This window comes from Xiphophorus maculatus, chromosome 2 (genome assembly GCF_002775205.1).
Source record: "Xiphophorus maculatus strain JP 163 A chromosome 2, X_maculatus-5.0-male, whole genome shotgun sequence".
Taxonomy (NCBI): domain Eukaryota; kingdom Metazoa; phylum Chordata; class Actinopteri; order Cyprinodontiformes; family Poeciliidae; genus Xiphophorus; species Xiphophorus maculatus.
In genome coordinates, this window is record NC_036444.1 from 11,302,538 (window position 1) to 11,328,965 (window position 26,428).

The 26,428-nt window shown below is 37.9% G+C and overlaps 1 protein-coding gene across 1 annotated transcript in view; it reads left to right on the top strand.

The window, feature by feature from the left end:
- The first annotated feature begins 10,188 nt into the window (after nt 1-10,188).
- The window catches only part of ptprq (protein tyrosine phosphatase, receptor type Q), a 43,735-nt gene continuing 27,495 nt past the window's right edge, over nt 10,189-26,428 (top strand). The window contains exons 1-19 of the mRNA XM_023351552.1: nt 10,189-10,237; nt 10,789-10,886; nt 11,289-11,457; nt 11,551-11,811; nt 11,942-12,102; nt 16,863-16,974; nt 17,593-17,701; nt 20,137-20,251; nt 22,135-22,204; nt 22,290-22,489; nt 22,577-22,805; nt 22,903-23,031; nt 23,111-23,257; nt 23,351-23,511; nt 24,601-25,102; nt 25,193-25,354; nt 25,444-25,623; nt 25,727-25,834; nt 26,024-26,305. Of these exons, the coding sequence (XP_023207320.1) occupies nt 10,797-10,886; nt 11,289-11,457; nt 11,551-11,811; nt 11,942-12,102; nt 16,863-16,974; nt 17,593-17,701; nt 20,137-20,251; nt 22,135-22,204; nt 22,290-22,489; nt 22,577-22,805; nt 22,903-23,031; nt 23,111-23,257; nt 23,351-23,511; nt 24,601-25,102; nt 25,193-25,354; nt 25,444-25,623; nt 25,727-25,834; nt 26,024-26,305 (3,187 nt within the window). The 5' untranslated portion in view covers nt 10,189-10,237; nt 10,789-10,796. The remainder of the gene's footprint in view (nt 10,238-10,788; nt 10,887-11,288; nt 11,458-11,550; nt 11,812-11,941; nt 12,103-16,862; nt 16,975-17,592; nt 17,702-20,136; nt 20,252-22,134; nt 22,205-22,289; nt 22,490-22,576; nt 22,806-22,902; nt 23,032-23,110; nt 23,258-23,350; nt 23,512-24,600; nt 25,103-25,192; nt 25,355-25,443; nt 25,624-25,726; nt 25,835-26,023; nt 26,306-26,428) is intronic.

Below are 26,428 nucleotides of genomic sequence, written 5' to 3' on the forward strand. Positions count from 1 at the left end.
TAGTGGTTATGACTGTTAAAGAGTCCAGATAACACTTTTCACTTCATGCATCCTCTTTATTATACACACACACACACACGCACACACACACCCCCACACACACACACATATATACATGTTCCAGCTTAGCAGCAGCAGTGATAACATGTGTTTTATAATTTGACTTCTGAGAGGTCATTGTTAAGTGGAAGTTGCTTCTTAATAGCAGAACCTCACAGTTAGTTTCTTTTTTTTAATCTGTCAATTATTTCTTTCTCTTTTATTGATCATTATTGTCATTCAGTATGGGTCACAGGTTCACCATACCCAGATTCTGAGCCAAACTATTCATACTTAGGATATGATAACAGATAAATTCAGCAAATTTCAGCTTTAGAGCCTGAAAATATTGCAAAAACAATATCTGGACTAACTAGCCATTTTCCAGCGAGAACATCCCAATCCCGACGCCCTCTGCACCACATGTTTCTGCAGCTCAGCACCCTGTATTCCTCCTGGTTGTCATGGTGAATTGTTTTTAATCTCAACAAGGAGGCAGAGTGAATTGGCTAAGACTAACATATTCTCAAACTCCCACTATCACACACCAAATACCTGTATGTATCCGCCAACTCCTCATTCTTCTCCTCCTGCTAACGAAAAACTTTTTGCTTCTTGTGTAAAACCTTTACTCCTTGTACATGCAAAATTTAAAATCTAGATGCTTCATAAAGGTAATTTAGAACAAGGTGGTAGCTTCCAAACAGTTTTAGAAAATGAATCATTCCACCGAGGGAACTTGGATAGCATGGGACTTCCCACAGGAGATGCTTACATACAACAGCTTCGGGTTTTCATATAAAGGCCGTCAATGACTGAAAACACCATTCTTGGATTGGACTGATGAAGACACTGTTCTAGGTGACTGATATTGAAAGGAGACTCTTTTGTGGGATGTATGATATTTTAAAAGTGATTCCCAATGACTCAAACAAAGCACCTTTGGCTGCTTTGCAGTTTATGGCAGGTAAGATTATTACTTTTTCTTTTTTTTTTTTGCTTCTTTGCCTCAAAATTTTTTAATGTCAAAGAATTAGTTTGCACTTTTGCCAAGTTGTTTTTCACAATTTGTGAGGTTACACAACTTTTTTTCACAAATTTTTTGTGTGTAATTTCTGTGGACATATTTGATCACAAAGCAGTAAATCATCTGCTAAAATAGTTCTGAGAGAGTTAAATTAATACTAAATCTGAAAAGGACCTAACATACCTAACAAAGACATAGCAGATTGTTTACTTAACACTGCAAAATTTGCTACAATCTGTAAAATCGGCAACAAAATAGGATTATAAAATGAAAAGTGAAGACTGGGGGGATCAATCAGTCATCTGGGGTTCAAATCCTAACCTTGGGACCTTTGCTGTTTCCTTCTCTGCTCATTACCTGTCTGATTTTTGTCAATAGAGGCCGCTATGCCACAAAAATCTTAAAGATAAACCTATTTTTTCCTTCCACTCCGCAATTACGTACTACTTTGTGTGGGTCTATCAAATCAAATGATGAAATAACATGAAGTTGTAATGTAGTCGTAATGTGACAAACCGTTCAAGACCTTTGCACGGCATTGTACCAATAGTTACTTTGTGAAAATTACAGGTAGTTTTGTTGACCTGTGACCAACGTTCACATCCTGTTGAGATTGAAGTTGCATTTGAGTCCTTCCCCTCTAACTTGGAGGCAGACAGCTACACAGCCACCTGCAGGCCTGCAGGTAGCCCGTTGGTAAGAAGAGCTCTTTAAAATATGGAATCCAGCAGCTCTGTTTATTCACATTTACATGTTTTACGATGGGGTATTTTAATTTCTTAATCTCTGTCTCAACATTTTTGACAGATCTTCTCAAAGCACATTGATCGCTCAGCATGCTCTCCTGACTGCAGGATACGATTGCATATGAGTGAGGACCATAGGGGGTATAGTATCGTGCTGAGAGCAAGAAGGAATGATTCAGTGCTGGAGACAAAGACCTTTCATTTCAGTGAGTGTGTCTAAACGGTAGATTTAAATAAATGTATGTGTTACATTTAATTGGTTTCTACACAGACAGTCGTTTTCCTGTTAAATAAGTTTATTTATTTATTTGTAAAATGAGGTTAATCATATTGTTTGTCTCCCCAGTTCCAGTATCCCTTTCCTCCTTTTGTGCATCCAGCACCACCTCTACTGCCCAACTGAAATGGGAACCACTTCACAGACAGCAGAGCATTTTGACCTTGACTCTATACAACATGCACACACAGTCTGTCACTCGAATCTATAGCATAAGCTCTTCAGTGATCCAGTCCAAGTACACAATAAAAAATCTCCAGCCTGGTACACATTACATGGTTGAAGTCATGGTGGCCATTTTCCTCCCTCAACCTGGCATCACACTAATGCAGAAACTCAGGATTTTTATGGAAACAGGTATTGTACTCTCCAAGAATCACAAGACAGCAGCTTAATCTTTAACCAGAAAGCTGACTGTTAGGAGGCTTGCCACTGTACTCCAATCTGATAATGTCTGGCTGCAGATCAGTGTCCAGACGGCTGGTTGGCCAATGGGAGGAGTTGCTACACTGTGAGGAGATCGGGTTTGAGTTGGAGTGATGCGATGAGCAGCTGCACACACCTGGTCAGGGAAAGCCACCTGGCCGACCTGAAGACCTTGGAAGATCTGCTGTTTGTATCTTCTTACCTTCAGAGCGACAACAACCTGCTGCTGCTGTGGACAGGACTTAATGACCAACAGGTAACCAGTTTTACATAAACATGGTTCTGGAATGTGGAATGTAAAAACATAGGGTTGTTACGAAACCTACAGAAAGCTCAATGCCGATCATGTCTTTTATTCTGGGATTCTTACGTTGCCTTGGGACATGAAATTTAGGACACAAATATAAAATACAAGCAAACATTTACTTCAACAATAAGGCTGAGATTTGTTTCCACACAACTAAATACATAATGCTCTGAATTTTAGCCCAACCAAAGTATATTTTATAAATATATAAAAATACTAAAGCTGGGAAACAGTTCATTAAAAAAAAATCTAAAGTACATTGCAGAATGGATAACTCTTCATTTTTGGGGTCACCTGGATTTCATCAAGCGCTATACATTTGAACTTTTTATTATAATCAAAACAAACCAAATAGATGACTTCAGTGTATACTATAGTAAGTTTATATGACAGACAAACACAAAGTAATGAAGAATTGTGAAGTGCTATGGAAAGGTATACAGAATTTTTTTTTAAATGTGTTTTATGACAATAGGCAGAAAATTATATACATTTGTATTTATCCCCAGAGTAAATATTTTGTAAAACATCCTTTTCACTGTAATAACATGATCTAAAAATCTGTTAGCTTCATGTACCAGCTTTCTTCACATGGAGATTGATTGTTTTGCCAGTTCCTATCTATAAAATCATCATCAAGTCATAGTGGTTGTAGATCTGCATGTCTTGCTACATGTTCTCAACTGGACTTAGGTTCTCACAGATTAATTCTAGTCAGTTTAAGCACAAAAGAAGAGTCTTTGGCACTTATTTTCTTTCAACAAATCAGCTATATAAAATTTAATTACTAGACAGTTGAAATTAGATGCTGCCATTTTGAAAGCATCAAAGTTGTCACTGACGTTTTAGTAAGCAGGCAAGATTAGTTTACTTTACAAACTGTAAAAGCTTCATGCCATCAGTTCCTCCTTAAAGAGGTTTGTTTTTGATGCATTAATTAGTGGTTAGGTCCATTCAGCACATAATGTCTATCCTCATCTCCCAACAGGAGGAAGGCCTCCCACTCTGGTCGGATGGCTCACCATATAATCAAACAAACACTATGACTCTACTGCCAGCCAGTCAGACGGACTGTTTTGCTTTTCAGAGGAATGCTACAGGACCAGGATACTTCCTGACTCCTTTCTTCTGTGACATCACTTTGCCATTCATCTGCCAATACCAGAGTAAATTGCTTACACAGTACATCTCTATTAACCAGATCCTGCTGATTCTATTGAACATCACTTAACGACCTGTATCATCATGTTTACAATTTTTCCTCTTCAGATTTGTTTATGCTTCTTGCTCGTAATACTTAAATTTATTTCCATGACAGGAATAGAGAAAAGCGTGAAAAAAAGCAATGATGCCTATGTCTGGAACCTCAAACATAGGCACCATTACATGAAAGTCTTCATCCAAGACAAAAGTAGAGACAACAAAGTCTTCAGCTCCAAGTTGATTTTAGATAGTGAAGAGTCATCTTTTAATTTATTGAGGAAGAATGAAGTGATAAGGTGTTTTTTAGAACTGTAGCTTGGAGACTAAACTAACTAGCACTTTGTAGAGGGATCTACAAGCACAGTCTTCCTGTAATTAACCACAAAACTGTAGTGTGAAAATCCAAAACTGTCAACGTTCAAATAAATCTTGTTCTCCAAATCTTACCAGGACACTAACTCTCATGTGGCTGAAATGTTTTGCTTCAAAAAGTTTGTTTTAAAATTACTTATGACTCTTCTTTGATTTATTTGGATTGTATTGTATTTTTTTTAGCATTTTTTTCTACCTCTAAACTATGATGTGCATGTACGGTACTTCAAGCACATATATTCTTGTGTCACTTACAGTTAGTAAGAACTAAGAACAACACTAAGCTGTAAAAATTAACTCTTACGTGCCTTATATGCCACTATGTCGTTCACATACTTATTTTTCCATCTAACAGCTCCTTCTACTCCTGCATCATTTTCATTCGACCTGGCTCAGGTGACAGACCAGCATGTAGAGCTTCGATGGAGTGACCTTTCACCCCTGCGCTCTACTCATTCTTCATCTTTTGAGATATTCCTCCAGTATAGAGAAAGTGAAAATGCCCTTTTGGGTCATGGTGAAGAAGATGGATGCAAGGAGTCAGAGGGGAAAAACGGGAGTAAAACCCAGTCGAGTTTCAGAAAAACAGTCAAAGTTAAGATTCTTCACTCCTCCAGAGGGGTAACTGTGACAGGTTTATCCCCGGGGAGCATTTACTTTTTCACCCTTCAGGTCTCCCTCCATGCTGGCCCCAGCTGGATTTTGGGACAAATACAGACCGCATACATGAGTGAGTCTGCTGACAACTTATCACACACATAAGCAACAAGCACATTCTGCAAATATCTCATAACTTGGAATATTTATGCCTGCAGGACCGCTTCCTCCTCAAGATATCTCTGTTGGATCAATAACAGCTAGTCAGATTACTTTACACTGGATGCTGCCAGACACTCAGTGTACAGCTGGGTGGGCATTTGCTGTACAATGTGAAGATGTGTCCTTGAGACAGGAGAGAGTAGTTGGCAACATCTCCAGGGTCTATGGGACCAACAGAAAGTGGTTCTACACAGCTATGATTGGAGGACTTGACGCCTACACGAGATACAGAATTCAAGTCTTCACAATTGCACAATTTGGGATATGGAGCTGTGGTCAGGCACCTCTAACTGTGCGGACTGGTAAGCATGTTTGAAACAAAGGCTGAAACTGTTACAATTTTTAAACATTAAATGACATCTAAGAGCCTTTTGGAAAAAGAAAATGTTATCAAAAAAATAATTGTGACAGCTTTAATATTGCTCAAAAGCGCTTCAAAATACTACATTATGATTCTTGGAAGCAAAATGTCAAGAAATGAGGGCTGACTCAAGAGTTTTGAACAGAATTGTGTTGTAACATAATGGATATCTACCCAGAATTAAATTTCTTTACTTTAGAATTGTAATTATTGCTTCCATAAAGGTCCACATTAAAGAGGCTCTTGTTAGAATTTTGTGCACAATTTCCAATCCCAAGTTTTTGTAAATCTTTGACAAGCAGAATCCAGATCCAGATCCAGATTTTAGCCAATCCAGATCTCTATTTAACAACTATATTGTAGGAAGATATAAAAAAACACTGTTTATAATATTTTGTTTTCAAACCACAGTGATGTGTTGACCACCCATCACTAGAATCAGAGGAAATATGTTATTTGTGAGAGGATTTTCATTAAAATGTTTTATTTTTACTGTTATTTTAAAATAGGGATATTTGATATATTCAACTGCCCGTAGCTTCCCATTTTAGTAATTAGCATCACTAGCATAACTACAATACAGTGCCTATAAAAAGTATTTTGACCATAAAATTTTAAAAATATCCTCTTCAATTTCAAACTGAAAAGTGAGTTGTACAAAATAATAACTAAAAGCATTTAACTTAAAATTAAAGATTGCATAAATGTTCATATTAAATGGTATTTAGTAGATGCACTGTCCTGTGGATAGGTCTCAGTCAGAGTTGTGTATTTAAATTGTGCAATGTTACTCCATTGTTCCTTGGCTCTGTCAGGTTGTATGAGGATCTACTGTGAACGGACCTTTTCAAGTCCTGTCACAAGTTCTCCATCAAATTGAAGTCTGGGCTTTGACTCGGCCACTCCAGAATAACCACCTTGTTGTCTTCAAACCCTTTCTGTGTAGCTTTAGCTGCATGCTTCAGGTCATTGTCTTGCTGGAAGATAAACATATTTTGAAGCTGTAGTTCTCCTGCAGAGGGAAACAAGGTACCCGTCAGGATCTTCCTATATTTTGATCATGATTGATTTGTGAAAGAAACAAAAGGGTAAAACATCCAAGAGGTCCAGTACTTTTTACAGGCACTGCATTATTCATTTTTAATTAGAAAAGTTATTTTTATAATTGAATTTACTGATTTTTTTTTTTTTTTTACTAAGTAGCTGCAGTCCAGATGAAAAAAAATTTCAAACAGTTTACTTTTAGATATTTACATTTTCTTATGCTTAAATTTACTGCTGGAAAAAAAGAAAGAATAATGCTTTATTTGCATCCCTTAGCGGTAAAGCCTCCTGCTGATCTGCTGATGTTTAGCAAGAATGACAGCCTGTCAGCTTGCTGGACAGTTCCACCTAGCGATCCTCCAGATGCATATTACGTGACAACCCAATCGTTTAATAGTCCTGCTGCTTCTTCGCTATGGATAAACGACTCCAGCGCTGATGGACTCAGAAAAGATGAATCCATTTGTGTTAATTTGGGCACATTTACTCCTAGTCACACATATGAAGTAGCGGTCGTTGCCATGAGGGGAAATGACAGAAGCGAGAGGTCCATTACTGTCTACACCACAGGTGAGAGAAATAAGAATACAACCCATGATAATACAAGCCATTTATAAAATGTGTTTTTAACTCTTGTGTTTGTGGATGCAGCTCCAATGCCTGTGCAGGTGGCAGTCCCTCTTACTGTGGGGACAAACTACACACAGCTGTATGTTCAGCCTCCACGGGTGGGTCTGATTGATGGGGTCAAAGTGTGTTCGTGTCTTGGCGTTTGCAACAGGACATGTAAGGAATTGTGTGACCACACTTGTGACTGGCATTCCCTCCCCACGGGCATTTTCATTACAACCATCAGCAGCCTTACTCCAGGATCACAGTACCAGCTCAGTGTGTACAGCACTGTTAAAGAGAGAGTGGGGCCACCATTCTACACCCATCCTATTAAAACAAGTAAGTTGCCTACCAGTGATAACAATATTTTGGTTTCTTCACTCCATGTGTGTTTTTTACTTTTTTACTTAAAGATGACGAAATAAATTTTACAACACCCCCACACTTTTTGGTATACCTGGTAATGATGGCTAAAAATAAATTCACCTTTCATTATAATAGCATTATCTTGTACAAAAAACAGTATTTTATTTCACTAAATCTTTTTCAGAGTAGATAACCTTCCCTGTCAATATTGATTTGCCTTTTTGTTGTTTTTGTTTTCACTTTGTCACTGGTTCTACAAATATTGGCACTTCTAACAATAAAATTAACATAGCTTTATTTCCATTTGGGAGAATTATGTAAAATTATTTGAAATTTCTGTCATGATACCATGTTACTCTCATATCAAAAACATACCTAGAGTGTGGTTTTGATTCTTTCATGTGTGTTTGAGGAATATTTGAATCTCAGAATGAGGGCAGAATTATGGTGTGGTTCTCTCTTTCAGGAGTTGGGCTTGACCCATGAACTCCAGTGGAGCTTTTAGGCAACTTTGTGAATGAGTCCTTCCTGTCTGAAGTGGCTGAGCACAAAGCAAGATTCAAAAAGACATGGATAAGCGAATTTGGTCTACCCAACTCAACAATACACCTTAGAGATTAAGTAGAATGGGAAATGAGAGTTTGTCCTTCTTGTTAAAAAGTCTGACCGCACAAATGCACTTCTACATTATCTACAGGATAAAAAATGTCCATAAAGACTCTCCTACACCTTGTGGAAATTGTTCCTAGAAGAGCTGAAAATGTTAAAACTACAAATGGAGGGCAAACATCTTACTTGAATGGGATGTCATTCAAGTTCAACTATGTGCAAAGGAAGTCAAGCAAATATGTTTGGCAACCGAGTGTATATCATTTTGGAGTTAACACATAAAACTCTAGGTTCTGCCTAAAAGCTTGACGTGTCTTTGTTTTTGCATAAGAAAAACACTGCTGTCACAATATTTGTCAGTTTTGTTGAACTTAAAAATCTCACCTATCCTGTAATTGGAAAGAAGTCTTGTATCACATGAAATTAATTGTGATATAAGACACTTGATATTGCAACATTTGATTGATGCTGCTACATTTGACTGAGATTAAGTGTCAAATCAAAATCTGTTTTATTGTTTCTACGTGTGCTTTCATGGCAACTAAATAGAAAAATAAATTGCCCCCGATACACTGTTGTCATCATCCATATTTGGCATCAGCCTTTTTTTTTGCATCATCATTTCATGCAACTGTCACTAACCAGATTTAAAATTTAATCTGGCCTAATCTTGGGAGCGGATCACATCTGCTTCATATCTTTGAAGATTTGGAGTGAAGTGATAGAATGATTTAGAAAATAATAAAAGTCTGCCTTTTTTTAGGTTTTGCTATGCATAGTAAGACTTAGCAGTACAATTTACAAGATATGTCATATTATAAACCATGGGGCTGTTTCACAGACAAAAAGATTTATTTTCTATAAACATAAAATAGAAGTAGTCCTTAACATTGCTCTTTTTGCTTTAAATGTTGTACGAAAAGTATTTATTCTCTCTTGTTTGTTTTTTCTTTAATGTTTTTCATTGTGTTATAAGAACTATTCCAATGCTCTAGTGCGTGTTTTGTGATTATGTGTTTGATTTTAGGTCTGGTTCCACCCAGCAGAGTGAGGGAAGGAGTGGTAACGGACACATCCATAGAACTGCTTTGGGATCCGGCACCAGGAAAGGGTCTGAGCTACGAGGTCATCTGCCACAACTGTGGCCAGGCACTCAAGGTGAATAAATAAATAAATGAATGAATGAACAAATAGAAATGTAAATGTTTTCTCATGTTTGGAAGCAGATCTGTGGAAATGGATTATTACCTGCATTATGCAATGCCCCTTTAGTCATTGTTGGATTGCTATGATTAGCTGATTGCATGTTTTTATACATAATATTTTAGTATGAACATCAGTACAATGTTTTGTTCCTCAGTAATTAATGCTCTACTGTAATTATACTAGCATTTGCCTATTTGATTTGTGTGTTACAGGTGCAGAAGGTGTTCAGTCAGAGTGCAGTGTTTTCTGGTCTGATACCAGGTTCACTCTATCACTTTGCTGTACGCGCAGAGAAGGAGTCCTTCGCTGACAGTTCACCAGTCTCAATCAATATCACTGCAGGTAAACACACACGCACACACACACCCGCACGCACATACACATTGTAACAGCTCATCTTTCTTTTCAATAATGACCACATGCTTTGCTTTTTGATGTGGCAGTTCCTGGCCAAGTGGAGGTTTCACTCGTCAATAAAACAACATCATCCATATGCATTAGCTGGAGTACCGCCAGAGGACTGCTGAGCTCATTCATTCTGTCTATCAAAAACACAACAACCATTCAGGAGCTGATCATTTCTCATCAGGAGCGCAGGCCAGTCTCTTCTCATTCTGCCACAATCAAAATTAATATGAACCCAGAGTTGTTATCGCTGACTGAAACCTGTTCCTGAAAAGACTGACTGCCAAAGCAATGTGTGTGTGTGTTTACAGATCACACAATTTCCAAGGTCTTGTTTCTGGTACTAAGTATACGGTTGAGGTGTTTGCCACCAATGGGGAGAGGAGAAGTAAACCTTCTACTGTAATTCTGTATACACGTGAGTTAAAATGTGTCTGTAAAAATCTGCCGGTTTACAGCAAAGCCCAAAATTATATATATGTCTGGCAGATTCTGGCTTAAAGTAATCTTGTGATTTTACCAACATGTTTTGTCTGACTGGAATTTAGAATCTGAGAGAGAATCTTTGGAGGGAGCTAAAAATTAGGGTGATGGAAAGGAATCGTTGAAGCTTAAAAGCTCATCACTAAAGATAAATTGTTCAAATTACCAGTGAAAACATGGGGAAAAAATGAGGGGTTATCCATTAGCTGTAATCCTAATGGAAAATAAAAAGCAATACAAAAAGATCTAAATGAAAGCAGATCACTTTTTTTTTTTTTTACGAAATTATATTCTTTTTACCTTTTTATTATCTTATGAGAGATATCTCTCATATTCTATCCAACACAAACTTCTTGGTTCAAGGGTGATCATTTTAAATCTAAATTTTCCAAAGGTAACTGTCTGCCTGCACAATATGTAGCAAATGTATTATTTTTACATTTTCACAGTTTCAATATCACTAAGAAATATATTTCTTGTCTCAAGTTCCAGGGATGCCAAAGCAAGTGGTTACATCAGAGCACCCAGTGACATCCATATTTCTGACCTGGAGGCCACCAGCAGGACAGGTAGACAAGTACAAGGTGAGATGTTGAATCTGCCGAATCTGTCCAAGAATTCACTTGCATTTCACAGAAGATAATCCAACTTTTATGACTTCAAGAAAAAATAATTCTGGTGTACTTGGTATTTCTAAACATCTATATCAAAATATAACACTCAGCTGTGACCCGCAAGTATTAAGTGGTTGCCAGGTAACCGCTGTTGACACATCAAGAATCTGGTTACAACCCTTTAAAGATAAATGACATTCAGGTTCAGCCCAGAACAATATATAAGCACAGTTTAAAAAAAAATGCAATTAAAGTAAAGGTGGATTGTTCAAAAAAACTTAAATCAAGAGTACACAGAACTAACATTTTCACTGTCATTTGTTAAAAAATTAATTTTTAACAAAATTCTAAGACTGAAGGTCTCTTCGGCAGCTTGCATTTGGTCTGTTGACCGTGGACAGGAAATTGTGGACTGGAGTGTTTGTTGAGAGCACAAGCTATGAGATCAGAGAGTTGATCCCAGGGTCAGACTACGGTGTCAGCATTCAGAGTGTCCTGGGCTCAGACAGCAGCCATGCAGCAAACAGAGAGTTCAGCACACGTAAGCAACAAAAATGTACACCCTAGTCTATAACTCAGGGCATTTCCCTAAAAAATATTTGGAAAATTTCCTAATTTCAGATTTGTCTTCCAGGCCCTGCCAGATTGTGCCGACTTCATTTAGATAAAGTGGATTCTTCGTCCATATCTGTGCATTGGGACGGGGCGCCTGGAGAGTTTGACTTTCACAGATTGACTGTGGCCGGCGCTTCGATCACACAAACACTCATAATACCAAAAGTGGAGCAGGTTGCTGTGGTTACAGGGCTGCTGGATGGTTGCAGCTACAACGTGAGCGCCAAGAGAGTGAGAGGGGAGACAGCAGGAAGTGCTGCTTTTCTGACTGTCACCACAGGTAGTTATTTCAAGGGCTTCACCGATTAGTCTCCCAGTTAATCATGCTCGACCTCAACGAGTCTACGTTAAATTACAGAAACGTTCTCCTCCACTCTGACTCCGTTTCTTATGTTTCTGTTTCTTATTAGTGCCAAAGCCTGTGAGAGGTGTGCGCTTGGTCAACATTTCTGGACGTGCATTCTCACTACGCTGGCTGCAAGCAGAGGGGTGTGTAGATCACTACCAAGTTAACTTGGTGCCAAACCATGGTGCTGTGACATTTCACCCTACCTATGATGGATACATTCAGGTACACACACTTTAAATAAAATCGTAGGAAATACACAGTCTTTTTTTCTAATAGGACGCCATCAGGATGGTGTTAGCACAGTCACTTCGCTGAATGTTAAAGTTTCAAGTACTTTTTTTAGTTTAGTGCACACAAACATATCCCAATGTACAGTGAAGCATCTCTCCTCCCATTCAACCAAGTCCCACCCCATACTGACTGCCAGGTATCCAATATCTCCCAAAATGTAACCTTACACACCACACACATACACACGCATGGAGACAAAACACAGTGCAGGGTTGAGTAATGGATCACATTATTTATTAAGTTAGCTTCATGAGCTCAGCTTTGAATCATTCATTAACTTAAGCAACTCTCCCAAAAGAGGCAAAGAGACAAGCGGTATAGCTTTAGCCTTGTGCTAATCAAAGAATTTACAAAAATTTTGGAATACCTCAAGATCAAGATATTATTATTTTCACCCAACGTCTGGACGATCAAAGCTTTAAGTTGTTCTCTACTGCTAACTTTTATGGACTAAGACTGGACACAGACATACTGGGAAAGCCTCTCACCTGCTGTGGCTAAACAAAAACTAACTCCAAAACCCTGCAATATGTTGTTCTTCTCAGCAATTTTAATGCTCACAGTCAAACTCGGAAAGGTGTATTCACAGGTAAGAATTCCCCTATTAATATCTGCAGTTTTTATTTCATCATTTGTAACAACACAGCTAACAACTGTGTTTTTAGCTGTGTTGGGTTTTACTGAAATGTCATAGACCAAGACGCTATCAAGAACAAGATTTAGAAAGTGTAAGGAAAATGTTTTTGACATTGAGTTCAAGCCCTTTACTTTCATAGCCCTAAATATATTCAGTATAAACAACTGGCCTCAAAAGTCACTTAGTCCATAGCATCCAGCTGTGTGTACACCTCAGGTTTGTTAGAGAACATTGGAGAATAAAACAGACAGACACAGCAGATAGGTCAGGGATAAATTAACAGAGTACTTAAATGCAGGATCAGGGTATGCCTACATGTATGGATGACCAAAACTGACATAATAAGAAATAAAAGCATAAATGTATATTTAGTTGTTCCTTGTCCTTACACATTTGTTGTCGTCAAGAAATGTATATGTTTTGTTTTTCCTTTCCTTTATACATGTGCTGTCATCAAAAAATTTATATAAATTTTACTTTTCCTTACACGTGTGTTTTCGTCAAGAAATGTATATGTTTTCTTTTTCATTTCCCCTAAACATGCGTTTTTTTTCAAGAAAGGTCAATATTTTGTTTTGTCTTTTCCTCATACAAGCCTTCCTTCTTTTGTCAATGCCTCCTTTTTCTACTTCTCCTTTTTCTGCTTCTCCTTTCTCTACATCTCCTTTTTCTACTTCTCCATGTGCATCTTTGTGTTAATGAGGAGGTCTGCCTTCTATGTCCAGCTCCTACTATTGGCCAGTAGAGCTTTGGAACCAACGTCACTGCATAAGACGTGGTGGGGCGTTTACGTATCACGCAGTTGCTCGGTGCCATCTTTACAGGCCACAGACCAAAACAAACTTTTTTGATGACGTGCTAGAGAGGGAGCATAGGAGCTTCTTGAAGAAACAGAGGCTAATTTGAAAGCATCATAGTTATAACGAGAAGTCAAATTAGTTTTAAGTTATGTTTGATATGTACAATATTTTCATAACAACTGAAGGTAAAGTTACTTGATTGTGCTATGAAATGGCTAAGATATGCTTAAAGGTTTTAATGTTCAAAAAATTATTTTAATCTGACAAACCAGCCTCATTGGACACATTCTAATTAATTGAATATAATTGTACAGTTCAAAGTTTTCCTTCGGTCCTTCTCCAGATTTCCCATTTTGTCTTTCCTCTTCAGCAGGGCATTTTTGAAATAAATAATATTCTTTTATCTTTTACAGCCTTCTTCCTTCCTAGTCTTAGGTTATGCTTCTTCTCCTCATAGATCTTGATAATATCATGATTTTCCAAAGTGTCTTTTATCTAAAGATAGAGCTGTTACATACAGAATTTTCATTTAGGTACTGATTTAGAAATGCCTAGTTTAACTGTGGTTGTTTAGATTTCCAAAGGGAATATTGAAATACTGATTGCTCTTGGTTAGAAAATTAAAAACAAGCTACACCTAAATTGGTGCAAATCTTCTGTTTTTTCTGCAAAGCTTTCCACTAATATATTGCCAGCTGCATTTGCCAGGCCTAAGTGGGCTCTGTAATTGAGAATGTATGACGGTCATCTAATTAAAAACAAACTGCAGCTTTTATTTTTGATCATTTTAACATTTCTTTTCACCAGTCAAACACACATACAACCTAGAAATGAAGAAACAAAATGCTAATAATACCGATATAGTTAATAAGCAATATTTTAATTCCTGTCAACGGCAACACAACACGTGGTAGACCAAAAAAGGTGTAGGTGGAAGTTAAGCTTTTTATACCTTAACCTTTTGTAACATACAGCATTATTAAAATCAAAACAGCAACCCACTTACTGTATATACTCATAAAAGAACGTAAGTAGTGATGATCAAACCTTGCAGTATTTGTTTAGTAAATGTTTTGTGAGAAGCAGTTTTAACACCTCACAACAATTATTCCATACATGAATCCCTCCAACTAAAGTACAACTGTTCTTAACAGTTCTTCTGACCTTTAGTTTTTTAAACAAATATGTCTTCCTTAATTTATACAACTTTCAACCCCTTCTATATTCAACTTAGAATGAGTTTATTATAAGCTTTGTACAGCTTATAATTAGCTCGACTAAGTCAGAAAAATTTAAACTATGAAATTTAAGAAATGTTTCATTGGTTGGATGACAATAATCTGATGTGCTTAGAATTTGCATACTGAAGCACATAGGCTTTAAAGATTTCCTTTTTTCTTCTTTGTCACATTAATTATGATCAGTCAAATGTTATTATCAGGCACTAATAATCTCAATTAATGCAAAAAATATTATTTATAAAAGAGGAAACTGTAGCTTAACCAACCTGAATGGGTGATTGCCCCAAAACCTAAAATAACTGGTTGTGTGACCGTTAGCAGTAACAACTATATTTAAGCGTTTGCAGTCAAGACTATTTTATAATATTGTAGATTTTGTTTGCCCACTTTTCTTTGCAGAGTTGTTTTAATTCAATGTTCATGAAGGTTTAAGGTGACAGCAATGTCTCTCAATCAGAATGATCATGTTCTAAATATGCTAAAGTTTTAGTGGTGACTGGACCCATGATACACAGGCAGCAAGCGACTGTTAAATATTTCAATAAGAATAGTTGAAGAGGTATTTACAGCAACTAAGAGATAATTGCAACGATCAGGCAGGGAGCAATGGGGGGGAAAACTTGCAGGATGGGAGTAAACAGTAGAATCCAGCAAGGAGTGAAGAATAGAGAGGAGTTTAAGTACTGGGGAGTTTGATTACTGACCAGGGACAGGTGACTGATTGGAAAAAGGCTGCAAGTGAGAGTGGAAGCCAGACAGACAGGCTGACGGACAGAGAGAGTGTAATGGTGCGAGAGGAGCAGAGAAGGAGTAAACAAACTGGGGAAAAGGCAAGACATAAATCCAAGAACAGTAATAAACAACAAGCTAAATGCAAAAGAAGGAACTACCACAGAGCGATCTAAGCATCAGTTAATAAACAAGAGCTAAGGAAAAAGTAAGGCAAGGATGGCAGAAACAGAAAAGAAAGAATAACTAAGGCTGAGCACAAATAAACAAAAACTGATCAAAAATGCAAGCACTGGAGAAACCAAAAAACCTAAACAACCCAGAATCCTGACAAAATATTCATTATCTTCTCCTTTTGAAATGTTTTTACATTGGATGTAACGTGACGCACATGTTCCAAAGAGTTGTACTTTTGTCTCATCAATACACAGAATATTTTCATAGAAAGTCTTGTGGATCATCAAGATGTTTTTTTTTGTGTGTTTTTTTTTACAAATTTACACATTTATTCTGGGTCATGGGCCGTGGATTTCTCCTTGGGGTTCATTCATTGCTCAGTCTCTTTCTTATTATGGAATCATGACCACAAGTGAGACATGCAGGGCTTTAGATGTTATTGGTTCTTCTTTGACCTCCTTGATTGGTTATTGATTCACTCAGAGTAATTTTGGTAGACCAAAGTAGTGGGACTGTTTCCCACTACTTTGTGTTTTCTCCTCTTGCAGTGCTTTCACTGCACTTCACTAAGGTCTTAAAACTTTAGAATTTGCTTTGTAGCGAGTTCCAGACTCATGAAGATTAATGGGTTTGCTTCTTAACTGTTTTTGAATTTCTTTACACTATGTTCTGATCTGTTGCTTTTGTGACAGTTTTTATCTATCCCATGTTATCCGAGTAGTTCTGTTTTCAACTTTTCTAATCAGGGCCCAGCAGTAAAATAAAACTCAAATTTTCCAAGAGAAGTGGAATAATTGTTTATCCATTATTTATGATTTAACAACTTAATTGAAGAAATAAAAAAGCAGCATCTTGTTCTTACACAGGTTATATGTTTAATAGCAAAATTGGTTTAATGATCTTAAACGTGAAAGATTATGACTAGATTATGATTATTACTATTTTGTAAATCAGAACATCCGCACAGAGACAACACATACAGTATTTTTGATTAACATAACAAAACAGTAAAAAAAAACACATACTGAAACCCGAATGGTACCCCAGCTGTAGAATGTGTGCATGCACAGAAAGCAGTGGACCAGGTGTGTTTTGCTGTTTTCACAGGCTGACGTGGTGGATGTTAGTCCTGGGACACAGTACTCGGTGACGGTCTCTGCAGACTCTTCTTCTAAAAGCAGCCCTGGAGTCAGTCGCATGATCATTACCAAAGAGAGCGGTGAGATGGTTTTACAATCAGTGCTCATTGTTGGATTTGTCTGATTTATTTAAGTGGTTTCAAGTACAATCAGGCTCTCCTCGTGTTGTGCCCTGCTGCTTCATTTATTCGCTGCACATGGCACACACACGAGGGAAAAGGATGAAGCTGAGCGGTAGAGAGTGCATGAGGATGTGTGCACTTCCTTCACTATGTAATTCCTTTTAGGTAACTTTAGCCGGCGCTTTTGAACCCCTGGATGAATGCGTCTGGAGTGAATGTCAGTGAAATGGCACTGCTGTGTGAAGCCCTATTCATCAGACTTTAGCCACATAGAATGTACATGTTTAAACTCCCACACACACACCACCTCCACTAAGACCACATGACATGAAGTACTCTTTAAACAAAGCTGGCACTTTGTCAGTAGGCTTTGCTGTAAGGATACTAATCTTTAAAATTTGTACCAAACACTTTCTATGGACGGTAATTTATTAGAAAAATTGAGAGAGTGAGTATTTCTAACTACATATTTAACTTTGAGATCCAACTTGAGTTAATTCACAGCTGGGCTTGTTAATGACAGACACTGGATGCTGCTGTTCTCCACTTCACACACTTTTCCTTTCTTTCCTGTAGTTCCCGGTCCTCCGCTGACCCTTGAAGGAGAAGCTGTTGGTTCTAATGGGATTCTGCTATCCTGGACCATGCAATCTGATGCAAACAATATAGATGGATATGTCATCAGGTATTTTGTTTTTCCTTTTGTGTTATTTAGCATTTAGTTGACATCCATTTTATTTTGCTAAGATCCAAAACATGAAATTGCTGAATTTATAGATAATGCCTACTTGTTTATGTCTAATACAAAGTTCTGGCAAAGAAACAATTACATGACATGACATTAGCTAATTGTTACTTCCAAATAATGAGTGGAAATTAAAGTTTGAACTTGGCTTCCACCTTAGCTGTGAACTTTTTTACATTCATGTAAAAAACACAAACTTCAAACGCATTTAATTTCATGCAGATAAATCAAAACAAAGACAATGCATACATGTGAATGGTAAATGTTTGCACAGTATTCAACGTTTTAAACAAAAAATAATCTGAGCTCAGATTTTCCCTCTCATGTTGCTAAATGCATAGGACACTTCTTATGGATTCCTTTCAACATCTCAACAAAGTTGCCATCTGCCAAGAATAGATATTTTACATGAATAATAGTTATACTATCAACACATCCGTCCAACTTTGGGGTAACGGTGGCTTAGGAGTTATAGGTTTGTTCTGTAACTGGTGGGTTGCTGGTTGAACCCTGATTTAGTCTGTCTCTGTCAAGACACTATTTGATTCTATACCAGGCATGTCCAAAGTCCGGCCCGAGGGCCAATCACGGCCCGCGGTCAGATTTCATACGGCCCGCAGCTTCGGTCTTATAATGTATTATTTATGGCCCGCCTCCACTGTGAAACAGAATAAATAAATCATAAAACTTGAAACTGTAATTCCTCCTTTCACCAAATGGTGGCAGCACCACTTTAATACTATCAGTCTCTGCCTCCGTGCAGCGAACCCCTCTCCACTCATTTCTGCCATGGCCACTGCAAAGAAAACAAGTTTACAGTGAGGGCCGCCGCTTTCAAGAGAGATGGGAATTATAATACTTCTTCACTGAAAATCAAGGCAATTGTGCTTGTCTAATTTGTAATGAGACGGTTGCCTTGTTTAAGGATTTCAACGTAAAGAGACACTACCAGAGTAAACATGCTAACACATACAACAAGCTAACAGGAAGTGACCGTGCTGAAAAAGTGAAGCAGCTCCAAGCTGCACTGGCATCACAACAGCGATTCTTCACGCGGGCCTGTGAGTCAAAAGAAAATACCACCAAAGCAAGCTACGAAGTGGCCATGTTAATAGCTAAACATGGCAAACCTTCTACTGAAGGTACATTTATCAAAGACTGTGTTATGAAAATGGTGGAGAACATTTTGCCCTGAGAAGAAGCAAGAATTTGCGAATGTTTGCCTGGCACGTAACAGTGTGGCACTGAGAGTTGAGGACATGAAATTGAGTATTTTGAACGGTAACGTCTGTCACTATCAGCAGTGAAGAGCGAATCGAACATTTATGCACCTGGATTTATGGCACTTATTTTTATTAAACTCTTGAGTAAGATTTGGTTATTACTGTTGATGTTATGAACCTGTAGATGTGACAAACTATTACTTTCTGAAAGATATTGTAAATGACAAGAGCAAAATTCACTTGTTTTAAGATTTAATAATAATAGACAACTTTGCATTACTTATAACTCCTGTTTAAAATGTTCTTGAGGCAAAAATATTTTTAAACTCATGTAAATTTAAGGTATTTCATACAGTTTGTTCAATGTTATCTGACTCTCCAGATATGAATGAAAGGCAGAATTTGGGTTTTTAGAGTTGTTCTCATCTGCCTGAGTGGCTTATATTTGGTTATTTTGTCATTTGAAAAATAAAGATAATTGTGACAATGAAAATTGTTTTATAACGGTGTGTATTTGCATGAAACGTTAGTAGTTAAAAAATGTCCGAACAAACTATTGGCCCCCGGGCATCTTCACTTTATCAAATCTGGCCCTCTTTGCAAAAAGTTTGGACACCCCTGTTCTATACACTTCACCTGCTTTGCCTTATGGTGGTAGTCAGAGGGTCCGGTGGTGCTGGTGCATGGCACTTCTGTTAGCCTGCCCCAGGGCAACTGTAGCTACAATGTAGCTTACCACCATTGGCGTATCAATGTGTGTTTGAGTGCCTAAATGTAGTGTGAAGCTATTTGGGTCCCCAACACAGTTGTTGAGATCAGTCTATCAGATTATATTTGCAGTAGCAGGAATACTTGTTACTTTCTTTAATAAACAAATACAATGAAAAATTATGCATTTTATTTCTGTGTAAAACTATATTTTACAGGACTATTTACAGAAGATTTATTATAAATTCAATTGAGTTTAAATATAAAATAGAATTATTAAAATAATCACATAAAATGATATCCAGTGGATGGCAACTGCTTTACACGGCAGTAAGATCGTCTTGGAAATCCAAATTATTTTCATTTTTGCATTTTAAGTTCATACTTAAAATGAAATCCAGAAATGTGGAATTCCTAAAATGATATATATATATATATTTTCAGGTACAAGGAGGTTTGCCCGTACACGGATCCCTCTTTCACACAGGTGACCAAGTACCTGGATATACCAGAGATTCTGATCACCGACTTTACCTCAGGTTCAACGTACCATATCCAGGTAAGAGGAACAATTTTTTTATCATTTGTAGATTGATTGATTTTGATGGACATGAACATAGGACAACATTAAGAGAAGCATGTTTGGATTAGTAGAAAAACATAAAACTAATTTAAGAGTGGCATATAGGTGTGAATTAACCTTACTAGTTTAAAGATATAACAGTTCTTGTTGCCTCTGATCAAACATTCCTGGGAATTGCTCCACTGTACTTTTTTACTTTCCACTGTGGCTTTGTGACAAGGAACAGTCTATCCTCTTGATCTGACTGAATGCAGGTAATCAATCCTGATTGCATTATTAATTAAGTAAACAGATCTATGGATCAACCCAGGCTCTTTCCACTGCCTGTTGTCACTGAACTTGAATGCGATCAAGCTTATTAGTTTTCAGAATCCATTAACCCACCATGACCTTGATACAAATGGACGCAGAGATGACACACTTCCCGATTATAGCTGCACACGCAGGATTTGTTTGAGGGCTCGTATGGGATTATGAAAGTGTGCTCATTATTACACCTCCCCTGCATTTGTGTTGGCTCTCCAATTTATGAATCCAGCAGCACACAATTCCTACTGGATCTCCGAGAGGGGTTTACCAGTTCTACTAGCAGAGGTTTTTCTGAATGCCCATTAATACATTGTTTTGTTTATGTAAGCAGAAAAGTAACACAAACCACACTGCTTTGTAGTGTTCATACTCTCTAAAGCTTTTTAAATTTTGCCACATTGCAGCCCCCACCATCAACTTATTTTACATAACTGACCAACACAATGCAGTGCGGAAGTGAAATGAAAATGATACAAAAAAGTTTCCTTGGCTTCTAAATCATTAACAAACTGAAAGAGTTTGGTACAGTTTTTAAGCTACCAAGACATGTTTGTCCACCTAAGTCCACCTATCATGAAATATTGTGGTGACAGCAACATGCTGTGTGGCTAATTAGCTTGAGCAAACACTGTGAAGGTTGACAGAATTGATGATGGATGGAGTTAAATACAGGGCAGTCGTGGATGAAAATATGTTAGAGCCTGCATTGTCAATAGACGAAAGGTAATGCAGCTTCATGGATGTGGAATGCAGGGAAACTTACTGTCATGCATTTATCATAAATGAAGGAACTTTAACATAAGTAGCAGTTTTAGTGGATGTTTTATAGTAATTTGTTATTCTTAAGTTACTTTTTATTTTATTTACTGGTTTGGGGTATCAACACAAAAAAAGAAAGAAAAAAACCCCACAATCATCCCATTGTTAGTCTTTGCAACAAAACTGCCAGTGATCCCCTGAACAACATTTCTACTCTCCACAAAACCAGATCCCCTAGAAAAAGCTCAGACAGTTTTAGCTGAACCTATCCAACCCCCTGTTCACAGTTTTTCCTTTTACTGTCAGGATGCAGATTTGCTTTAAAAAAAAACGTAGATCCAACAGATTTAAGAATTCATTTTTACCTGCCATTACTGTCCTTTTAAATATTTCAAGTGTCTGCCAGTGGTTATGGTTTTTATGTTCTTATGTGTATTCTGCAGTGTTATTCATTCTACTACTGTGTTTATTTATTATTGGTGAATATATTTTCTGCTGGCTGTAATAAGAATTGCTCCCTGAGGACATTAAAGAAACCTTGACCTTGAATTGAGTCTTGTGGAGGTTCACCTTATCAGGCCTATGATCATAAACATACAGCCAGACCTACACTGGAATGGTTTAGATGAGGAGCCTGCATTATACCCTGAACTGCCTAGAAAAATGGCCTAAGTGAGTTTTTGAAAAGTGATTTTGCCAAAAAAAAAAAAAAAAAACTAACAAAAAACAACAACATTAAAAAAAAAATTAACAGAAGGATATTTAACAGTTACCATTCTCTTTCTGTTTAGGTAGCAGCTATGTCTCCAGCTGGAACAGGGCCTTTCAGCAAACCTTTGTACATAAAGACATCTGAGTCACGTGAGTGGTAGAACGTATCCTGACCTGCTTTCATCCAAAATGCAACATGACCAGTCAAACTTGTATTTACATGCATTCCATGTAGCACCCGGCCTGGTGACCAATGTGACGGCGTATGCTCAGAACCACACCTTCGTTGTTGTTACCTGGTTCCTGCCGCACCGCATAAATGGCCTCATCACAAAGTTTGCTGTCAAAGCAAAACATGTTCGAACGGGTCAGACGGTCCGCATTCTGGAAGTCAACGCAGAGGAAATCATGACTGGAGCGCTCCCTCACTGCAATGTACTAGATTATTCTGGCACAAAAATTGGATTTATCCTCAAAAACAATTATTTTCTGTTTAATTTATTCATAATTTTATGTCTTCAGGATGCGGCTGATATTTTGTCACGAGCAACTCCCAGCCCCTTGGAGATAACTGCATCGTCTCCACCCATCACCCTCTCTGCTGTGCCTCCCGCAGCCTCTTGGAATGTGCCCATATCAGTAGGAGTAGATCAGCTGCGACCTTACACAGCCTATCTGTTTGAGGTTTCTGCATTCACATCTGATGGAGAGGGACAGGTAGCCTCCACCATGGTCCGCATGCCAGAATCAGGTGTGGATGTACAAAAAAATAACTGCAGAGTTGTTATATATTTGACCTTTATCAGGTGTTCATAGTATTTCTGTTCTTTTGTGTTTAATGATGACAGCACCCGAGGATCCACCTGATAACTTTTCAGTGATGAACATGACATCCAGGTCAATTTATGCGTCGTGGAACTCTCCCAGCAAGATCACTGGAAAGTTCTCCTATGTGCTTTACCTTTATGGACCTACAGGTTGTTTATTATTTTACACATTCCATAAAATTCACTCATGTAAACAAATAACACAAAACATATGTTTCTTTTTTTTCAGGTTTTTTGTATGACAACAGCACATGGGATATGCATTTTCTCTTTACTGGGTTGACTCCCTACACAATGTACAGAGTAGCTGTCCGAGCAAAAGCCGCAGGAGAGGTGGGACCAGCAGCTCAGAAGGTCATAGTAACACCAGCTGAAGGTGACAAGACTTAAAATGCACTCACATATGTGTCTTCCGTTCCCATGAAAGCTTTCAGAGAAATAAGTGAAAAAGCTTTTGTTCTTTTTTCAGCACCAAGTGCAGTGCAAAACCTGGAGGCAGTAGCTGAGGATTCAGTTTCAATTCGTGTTAGCTGGAGAAGCCCTGCCCAGCCCAACGGTCTCATAACTCAATACAGACTGCAGGTCCTGGCTGATGATACTTTGCTGCAGGACATCACCCTCACCTCAAGGGTAAAGCAAATATAACTCTTTCCACAGCTTTTTAAAATCTAACTAAGATACTAGCAACACAGTCCTTCCACTTGAAAAACAGTTGGATGGTATTAATTGTAAAGCAGCCCTGTTAACATGATTTTAAAATGTAAATTGTGCTTAAAAAAATTGTGACGCTCCAGTTTCACATCATATATGATAGTTTAGTAAATAGCTGCAATAATAAAATGAAAGTGTCTCCAACAATTATCTGAGTCCTTCAAAGAATAGTTGGATTTACATTAATATTAATTTATACACTGGTGGACTATAGTTACTGAGTAGGTGACTTCTGAAAGTAAGTGTTTGCACTGGATTTAATTTAGGACGATTAAAGAGAGGTGATTACAAAGTCTGATTTTTATATATACATTTTCTAAATCATACATTGTTTTCCTTCCACTCACAGATATGCACCACTTTGTGTTGGTCAAGTACATGTCCCCTCCATAAAATACATTGTGATTATAATGTGCTAAAAATTGAATGTAAATAATTATTTTTTTATCTGACATTTCACTGCATAGCTACATATGACTGTACATGCTTCATCTTTTCCTTAAGTTCCATAAAGACATCATTCATTTGCCAGATAACTGGTTTCGTTCTACTGCTAAAATGTCTTTTAAGATAAAGACTAAACTATCAGATTCTAAACTTGTTTGACTTTGATCTGTTATCAAATAACATTTTAAATTGTAGTGAATCAGTGCTCCTGTGATGTGTTTTTCTCTGTAAACATTACAAGTTAGATATTTTCATTGCCATAAATGTCAGAATAATGTAAGTTTGCAGAAGAACTTCAATTACTTCATTTTCTTTAAATGTTTTTTTTTCTGACATTCACTTTATATCTAACAGATGTTTCTTGGGATATATTCAAGTGCAAACCTACCTATACGTTTAGTTTTACTGCTGGCATTTAACTTCCATTACATGTAAATATGTTAATAAAAAGTAGTAAATCATAGCTATTATTCCAAAACCTCATTTACGTTTTACTGCACTCATCCATTGAATCCTAAGTAAAATTTAACTTTTCTATCTTACTTTTCTTTCCTCCCTCAGAATATAACCGATTCATATGAGAATGAAACACTTCCTCCACATGTCGACAACTCTATGAGGCGGAAAAAGAGATCAGATGAGCTCAGTCCGGTCACGTCTCCACCGACTTTCACGGCTACAGTTTCAGCCCGCACTCCACCCACTGCAATGACCGTCTCCAGCTTTGCTCGCTCAGAAAGCAGAAGCACTGATCACACTGCCAACACTGATTTTCAACCTACCCTCCACCTTGCACTCGCCGATGAGTCTAGCCCGGGTTATGATTCAGAAAGCATTACTCAGTCTTTTGACAATGTCAGCTCTAGGACGTCTGTTCGGCCTATGACGTCTGTGTCACGTAATACCCATCCACCCTGGCTCATGGAGCAGTCACACACAGATGCGGTGACTTCAGCCACCTCCGCCTTGGGTCTTACTCCAGGTCAGCTGCGCCTGTCCACACGTGATGTTTCAGTTACTGGGAACATTTCAACACGCAGTGGAGCAGTAACAGGAACTCCAGGTGCATTAAACACTGCTCCATATACTACATGTTTCACTTTACATTGTATGTACTCTCATGAACAACATGTGCTCTTAATGCCTGACCCAGGTGTTACCGTAAGAGAAGAAGTGGTGGACGTTTTGTCTGAGGAGCTTTCGTACTTGGTGTCGGATCTGAATCCTTTTACTGAATATGTGTTCAGAGTCACTGCCTCCACCACCGCTGGGGAGGGACCTGCTGCAGATATCACTGAGAAGACCAGTGAGCAGGGTATGAACAAAAGGAGGGAGCCCTGTTGGGAGCACGGCCTAAATAAAGAGTTTCTTTACCTGCAATAACATCTTGCGTTTTCTTTCTAGTTCCCAGCTCGGTGCTTGAAGTGTCCTATCAAAATATAAGCTCCACATCCATTCTTGTTAACTGGATCCCACCACTCAATCCCAATGGGCGGATCACACATTACAGCGTATACGGCCTCAATCTGCGCAGCAATCAAGCCATGAAGTGGGTTACTAACACCACCACCATATTAATATCAGGTAGAGAGTTCATTCAGAGTTCATTCCATGAGAAAAAAATCAATATATTGTTGTTGATGCATGTTCTTTTTTCTTTTTTCTTTTTGTCTGGTATGATGTGTAGATCTGGACAAGTACACGGGCTACAAGCTACGTGTAGCTGCATCTACAGCTGTGGGAGAGAGCACTCTGTCAGAGGACGATGATGTTTTTGTTTTTACTTTAGAGGATGGTATGAAATAATCAGACATACACAATTTCTGTTTAATTTTCACTTTTGAAAAGATTATTAAGCTATTGCAGTAAAAAAAACTGTCAAGATTTTCCTTCTCAAAATTTCAAGGATATTGAGTGCCTGGATTCTGTGTTTGTCATTTTAACACAAAACATTTTAAATCCTCTCTGCCCATCTTTTTCTCAGAGCCCGACTCCCCTCCTGAAAATCTCTCAGTAGTTGACATGAGCCCCTCTACAGCCACTTTGACCTGGTCCACTCCAGAGAAGGCTAATGGAGTGATCCAGTACTATGAGGTCTTCTATGAAAATGACTCCTACTTTGCAGTGATGAACACCACTTCAAACAGAGTCACTCTGACCAGCTTAAAGCCGTTCTCATTTTACAACGTGTCTGTGAGGGCATACACTCGCTACGGCAACGGCAACCAAACGTCCATGACGTTGAACCTGCTGTCTGGAGAAGATGGTGTGTTGAAGGATGTACAGTAGTACTTAAGCCTCTTAACCCTAGCCACGATTTGTCATGTTATAACTTCCAACTCAAATGTTTATTATTTGGATATTATTTGACAGAAAACAAAAAGCAAAA